Source organism: Aegilops tauschii, chromosome 5, assembly GCF_002575655.3.
Source record: "Aegilops tauschii subsp. strangulata cultivar AL8/78 chromosome 5, Aet v6.0, whole genome shotgun sequence".
Lineage (NCBI taxonomy): Eukaryota > Viridiplantae > Streptophyta > Magnoliopsida > Poales > Poaceae > Aegilops > Aegilops tauschii.
The window spans coordinates 442,878,009-442,885,346 of record NC_053039.3 but is presented as its reverse complement, the minus strand read 5'-3'; the positions used below and the strand labels follow the sequence as shown (position 1 = coordinate 442,885,346).

Here is a 7,338-nt window from a genome sequence, read left to right as displayed (position 1 = left end):
TGTATGAATATTTCTATTAATGGACCACCTTGGCGCAATAAGCTGGCTACGCCACTGTTCTGGTGTGTTGGTCATGCGTGAGATCATAACACGACGACTCTGTGACTATCTACCGCAACAAATTTTACTCAGTTCCGGTGAGGGAGGGACGACAGCTACGGAGCGCCTTCAGCTTGCTATAGTGCTTATAGTCGTCGCTAGATGATCTATAGATCTAGCTGTAATTTTATTATTTGTGTTCCTTTCATTGCCATGTCATATGAAGAATAGGTTGGAAGTTTTCTTGAAACAGAAAACATGCAACTAAAAATGCGCTTAAAAGGTAACAAAGAAAAAATAAGTATATTTTTGTTAAAAAGATTGGAAAACATGTTCTAGCGCAAGCTACCTGAAGGCGTATTTCCTTGAGGTACACGCACGCCGTGTCGTGTCCGAGCATAGCCTCTTTTCTCCAAGAAAGAAAGGGAGGCTCGCGGGTCGCCACGCACTCGGGTCCACGTCTCTTTTAGCCGCCGCCGTGCCGATCCGACGGACCGACCGACCAGAAAACCCTAGCCCGTCGCGCCGCCGCCGCCGTCGCCGCCGCAAAATCTTAAACCCGCACGCCCCTCCCTTGTCCCCGACCTCGCCGGCCGCGGCACCAGCCATGGCGTTCACCGCGCGCATGAAGGACCTCATGAGGAAGTACGGCAAGGTGGCCCTCGGCGTCCACGTCTCCGTCTCCGTCGCCTCCGTCTCCGGTATGTACGTCGCCATCAACAACAACGTCGACGTCGACGCCATCTTCCGCAAGATCGGCATCAGCGCCCCCGGCACCGCCGCCGGCGACGCGGCCCTGCCCGCCCCCGCCCCCGCTCCCGGCGCCGGCGACGGGGCCCTCCCCCTCCCCGCCCCCGCCGTCGTCGTCGGCCAGGAGGCGCCGCGGAACCGGACCGGGGAGCTCGCGGCGTCCAGCGGCGGCGCGCTCGCGCTCGCCATCCTGTGCAACAAGGCCCTGTTCCCCGTCAGGGTCCCCATCACCATCGCGCTCACGCCGCCCATCGCCAGGCTCCTCGCCCGCTGGAAGCTCGTCAAGAGCCTCAAGCAGACCTGAGCTGTGAGCCCAATGACTCCCCCTCTACGACTTCAGCATCGCCTAGTTGGAATCAAAATTAGATGCAAATTTTGCTGCACTGTACGATTGGTTTAGCTATGAGAGGATTTGTGAATTATGCCCGTCTTCTATCCTAACTAATGGGATTGGTAATTTTGCAATGTAATTGGTAGCCTCTTTTCTTTTCTGTAGTACTGTCCTTCATTTGTACTGCTTTGAACAAGTTGCGATATTAATACACTGCTCCGAATATCTAGCCAATCCTCTTTTCTTGCAGTGTTCTGGATTCAGTTCCAACGACCTCGACAGTGTAGTTATCTGTATCTCTTTTGTGTGCAGGCTAAAATACTCTGTTTTAAACAATTTAAATTCTTAACACCAGTGTGACTAGTGTCAATGCATCACAAACTAGAAGAGAATTGTAATAGACTCGTAACTGTCTTCTGAGCAAAACCATTTGGAATGACTACTAATAAATTCTAAGCTCTTTGAGTGTATAAATATCTAGTGCATATCAGGGGCAGCCTGACATATATGTCCCTTTGATTCATTTGTATCCTTTGTTTGAACCTTGTTACTGCATAGTGTTCTCAAGCCTACTTCGCGTTGTGCAATAACTTTCTTCAAGCTAGGCATAGTGTGCTCACTGTTACAAGTAAAATATACATTTTTGATCAAAGAAGCTCTGCGCTCCCAAATTTTACTACTGAAACTGGAGCACATACAGAAACTCAACGGAAATGTAATCATGTTTGTGAGCCAGGCTTAGACACGCTTAGACTCACAGTCTCAGATCCAGACATTGTTCAGACGCCTGACAACCGGAGCCAAACCATGGCATGGAACAAACACTGAAAGTAGTCAGATCATACTTGTTTTTAATGAATAGACGAACTATAAGGTCATGCACACGCACAACCTCTGTATAACATTCTATTCCACACGGACTGCCATATGCTGTTTATCGCAGTGTGGTTGCCTGCTAAATGCTGTAGGATACGCATTCTCTGTATAACATTCTATTCCACTCGGACTGCCATGCTGTTTATCAGTGTGGTTGCTTGCTAAATGCAGTAGGATTTGAGGAAATTTGTAGCTTTAGTTGCTGTCATCATAGTCAATTATCAAATTCAGCTTCATTACATCTGGGAAGATAACGCCTTGCAACAGATTGAGTATATGATGCCACAGAATAAAATTTGAGTATATACTGCAACATAATAGAATGGGGTGCCTGTACTCTGTCTTGTACTTATCATATTACTTGTTCTTATATAGGTGTCCTATTGCAAGTGCTCTGGGAGATTGCTGCATCCAGTCCAGGATTCAAGGTCCACTTTCCAGGGCATCCGCAATGGGGCTACGCCGTAAATTACTCCACTCTGCCGTCTGGTGCCATTGCACCTGTTTATTTTGTCAGGTCATGGATGCATGCACTTGCAAGATAGTTTCATACGCAGGAATTCTTGTTATCCTCTGAACTCAGAGGCGGCAACTCATTCTCTGAATTTTGTAACTTATACAAAAAAAGAAGGCTGAGAACAGAATAAGCACTATTATGATTAATCCAAGTAGGTTTATTTCTGTGACTTTTCAAGATTGGTGATATCACATTCTGTTATCGACATTTGGTCTGTGATGGCATGGTTGGAATTCAAGCACAAATCTTTAATTTGTTTGGTATCTGTGATATGATTTCTTTTGCCATGTACAGCTGATTAATTTGTTCTCTGAATTTGTTCGGTATCTGTTGATTATTTTACATCATCTGGTGTTGAAACCTTGTACTGACGTATGTTCATGGGACGTCTGAAGCACTGAACCTGAACAGTCTGCATCAAGATTGGTGCGACACCGAGCACCGGTAGACAGTGGCCCTCCGATCCACTAGTATAGGCCGCCTTCGTCTCCACCCCGCGCGCACGGTCCAACAACCAGCAGAGAACAGCCTCCGTCGATCCCCCGCGCGCCTCCGTCTCGCCGTCGCCGCGTCAACTGCCGGCCGGCCGGCGGCGCTGCCTCCGACGAGCTCGCCCGGCGGAAACATGATCGTCTGCGTCGCCGTCGTCGGCCACCAGGTCAGGACCACCTCTCCCACCCAGCCCCCTCGCTCCAGATCCCGAAATCCCGATCTCGTCTCCTCGCCGGCGACGGCGGGAGTAGAGCTGATCTTCTTTACGGATGCTCTGGTACTGGTTGCAGAACAACCCGCTGTACCTGCAGAGCTTCACGGAGGCGGACGACGCCCTCAAGCTCCACCACGTCGTCCACTGCTCCCTCGACGTCATCGACGAGCGAGGTAGGCGCATTACCCCCGTGGCAATCTAGATCTAGGCATCTCTTCCTGTCAAATGCACCGAGATAGCTCAAATTCGATTTCATCTCCTGTCAAATCATCATTCGTTAAAGTCATCGGTATCTTGTTGTATCTGTCAATGGATGTTGATTATATATCAGATTAGACAACTAACTCAGCTCGAGCCCTACAGCCACGCCAAAAGCTTCGCAAAGCGAGAGCGCGCAGAAGTTAATTGCAATTTATTCATTCAAAACCATGGGACTGGTTCGAGACTGGTCCTGATAAGCGTGGTGGTTGCATCCATCTCACTGGATTTAATTCAAATGAACTGGAGAGGGCTCAAATCTGACTCATCTCCTGTCAAATCCTTGGTTAAATGCATCGAAATCTAGTTTGTAACTGTCAAACGACGGGTCTACGTTTTGCAACAAAACTTTTCTTGCGAAATTTTTCTGCAACAAGACCTCAGTTACAAAAAACATTGCAACAAAACCTCAGTTGCAAAAAAATTCTGCAACAAGACATGTGTTGCAGAAATTATTCTGCAACAAGACCTGTGTTGCAATACTGGAGGCACGTTCGGCCGCTTGATGCGGTAAATCTGACGGCTTGCAACCCGGCTGATCTTTTAAAAAGATCAGCCGGCGGACGCGTAGCACGCCCCTTAATTAAAGGGGAGTAGTTACAAATTCCATGTTGTGTGGGTACAGAAATCGCAATTAACTTTGCCACTCTGCTATGCAAAGTTTTTGATGTGCATAGAGCTATAGGGTTTGCAGCTGAGTCCCGATGGTTGCATCCATCTCATTAGAGTTAGACTCAATTCACATACTATTTAGATTGCAACCATCAAAGTTTCATTCTAGTGACATTGCAATTATTGTTTGTCGATCCCTCTTATCGTCTATCTTACTTTTGTTCACATAAATTCTGTTGGCAGTGAACAATCCCAAAAAGAGTGCACCTACACTGAACGAGACATTTTTGGGTCTTCTATATCCGACTGAGAACTATAAAGTGTAAGTCCTTTCACAATTTTGGTTATCACCTGTCCCATGTCGAACTTCTTTAAGTCTTGACCAAGTATTTTGATTAATATGCTACTCCCTCCGTCCCAAAATAAGTGTCTCAACTTTGTACTAACTTGTACTAAGGTTAAGACACTTATTTGGGACGGAGGGAGTGCTATCTAGAACATCAAGTATATATAGTGTGAAAATATGTTTTATGACAGAACTCATGAAACTAATTTGGTGTTCTAGATGTTAATATATTTTTATATAATCTTTGTCAAACTTTAAGAAGTTTGACTTAGGACAAAGCTAGAACTTAATGTGATTTGGAACGGAGGGAGTAGTTTTCATTTACAGATATTACTGAAGTTTCAAAATCCAGTTAATTGCCTTTACACAGAGTCACATAAGTTATTTTATCTGAATTATTCAGAAATAAGTAAAGACAATAGCTCAATTTCAGAAAGAGTATATTAGATCCTGCAGTATAATATCAAGTGAGAAAAATAGAATCTAAGCTGTGCTAGTTGTTTTATAATATTTCTCTTCATTGCCAATTTATCATTACGCTAACAATTCATGAACTATGACAATCTATCATATGCAGGTATGGCTATTTGACAAACACAAAGGTCAAATTTTTAATGGTTACGACTGATCTTGATGTGAAAGATGCAGATGCCCGAAATGTAAGCTCTTAAACTGTTTATTTGTGGCATATTTTAGTAGAATTACAGAATAAGTATCCCTCGTGTATCTCTCTTCTTTCATTCAATGGGAAAGCACAAGTACGGAGATATTTGATTAGAATACTTCCGTCCTGTTTCTTGGTTGCTGTGATGAGTTTGCTGTTCATACCAAGTCATACCTGATAACGTGTAAAGTGTCAGGTTTTCTCAGTCCAGCTTCTGAATAAGTCAGAACCACAAGTTCCAGATGACATGTAAATTTTATAGTGATACTCCTAAACTCCAGACTCTTTCTGGGTGTGTAGACAATATGAAGTGTAGCTTATGCTTGCTTTGCGATGCAAAAATTAGAGAGCCTTCTCACGGTCATCCTCTCTTTTCTCAGTTTTTCAGGAAGTTCCATGCCGCATACGTGGACGCCGTCTCGAACCCCTTCCACGTCCCAGGGAAGAAGATCGCCTCGAGAAGCTTCGGCGCGAGAGTGAGCACCATAGTGAAATCCTTCGGCTCGGGGACTGTCGGTTAAAAACCACATCCTTCGCCTGAGCACCCCCCTCAATCAATCGTCCTGCGCTTTCCACCTTAACCGGCAACCTATCTTTACCTCCATTGTGTATCACAAAATGTATGTTGGACAAGAAATAGTTTGATACTCGAGGAAGAATATATATGGCTGTTATTGATTACTGAGCATCATGCCTTGTTTCCCTTCTCCAATTCAGTGCACCTGCAGTGACCCATTCAGTGCTGTTATTACTTCCATCGTCTGCTTGTGTGTGCTGTCTCCTCTCCCTCCTGTTTCCTCCTCTTAGCTGCAGGCAGCAATGGCTGTTTTTTCAAAGCATGGGTGACTAGGGGTGAGTTCCAGTGAAAGTTGAGTGAATGGCTCGGCATGGCATGGCAGCAGAGAGTTTCCCTGCATATGCACTAGCAGTAGCAGGTGAATGCTGCTGCTGATGCGCTCCTCTCCTCTCCTCTCCTCTCTGCCTTTCATCATGAGGTGGAGCCGACAGGTATTTGGATGCACCTGCAACTCCCATAATCTTGGACTCAACTTGTTTCAGATCAAATAAAAAAAACACTCCTTCCGTATAAAATATAAGACGTTTTCTGACACACTCTTTGTATCAAAAAACATCTTATATTTTGACACAGAGGGAGTAAATCTTAGACCCACTATACAAAAAAAGAAAAGATAATATTGGTGAGCCTGACTTAGACTTGACCTGATCTTGGTCAGATTAGTCAGCCAGCAAGACAACTCCACGACAACAATACTTTCGAAACGCAAAACCGGACGTGCAGAACATTATCCTAAACTGCTACCGAGCACATCATGCCGAGCCAAAAAAAAAAAAAACAAAAAAAAAAATCTGCGATGCTTTCTCATGTCAGACTAGTCGAAGCATGATGTATTAGTTCTCTCTCTCCCATTTTCTCCTCGGATTCGGATCGATTAAAACATAGCATCACTGACAACTCATACTAACTCATAAGCATGCTATGTTTTCAGCTGGCTGACTTTTTGTTGTTGCTTTCAGTCGATTTTCTCAACCCATCTCACATTGTTCAGGACAGGAGTCCTCCTCCGGACAAGGTTCTTCCTCTCCTCCGGCGGCGATGTCCCGGCGAGCCCTCGCCGGCCGTGGCGTCCTCTTTTGTCTGACTTCGCCCACGGCTCATGTTTCACTTCACTTGACGGCATGACCAGAACTGCAGCAGATGCACCTTGACGTGACGGATGGCAAGGCGCATTCGGTGCTGTGACCCGGGCTAGCACTGTTGCTGCTGCACAGACCGGGGACAGATTGCCATCCCAGACTCGATTGAGAGACAGATGCCTTTGCCTTTCGTCGTGATCGTGACCAATAATGAGGCGACAGTTCACTGCCGACCCAGCTCCCGTCGTACCGACACGGCGCCGGGCTGTAGCACTTTTACCGTCGCCGGTCACTTACTACGTCTCCTGCATCTTTTTTTTACCAGCCCAGTCTTTCTTTATAGGTTTTCCATTCGTTAAGAGGAACCGGCAGGGCCGGCTATTTAACCAAAAACTACCGCATTTTATGGAAACGTGCCAAAAAACTATCATTTTATAAATTTGTACAAAAAATTATCACTTTTTTGCTAATATGTGACTAAAAATGCCATGTCGGGAAAGTGCCCGATTCGCCTCTTCTAAACGCCTTTCTGACAGGATGGGTCCACAAGTTAGGTTGACCGTTATTACAAATGGGGCCCACA

At 45.7% G+C, this 7,338-nt stretch overlaps 2 protein-coding genes across 2 annotated transcripts; both read left to right on the top strand.

The window, feature by feature from the left end:
* Positions 1-440: 440 nt before the first annotated feature.
* Positions 441-2,683, top strand: LOC109760402 (uncharacterized). The gene is made up of 2 exons (XM_020319234.4): positions 441-1,096; positions 2,372-2,683. The coding sequence occupies exon 1, from the start codon at positions 647-649 to the stop codon at positions 1,091-1,093; it is 447 nt and encodes a 148-aa protein (XP_020174823.1). The 5' UTR covers positions 441-646; the 3' UTR covers positions 1,094-1,096; positions 2,372-2,683.
* On the top strand, positions 2,665-5,811 carry LOC109760403 (uncharacterized). Its single transcript, XM_020319235.4, has 5 exons — positions 2,665-3,171; positions 3,296-3,392; positions 4,333-4,411; positions 5,013-5,094; positions 5,480-5,811. The coding sequence occupies exons 1-5, from the start codon at positions 3,139-3,141 to the stop codon at positions 5,618-5,620; spliced, it is 432 nt and encodes a 143-aa protein (XP_020174824.1). The 5' UTR covers positions 2,665-3,138; the 3' UTR covers positions 5,621-5,811.
* Positions 5,812-7,338: the final 1,527 nt, after the last annotated feature.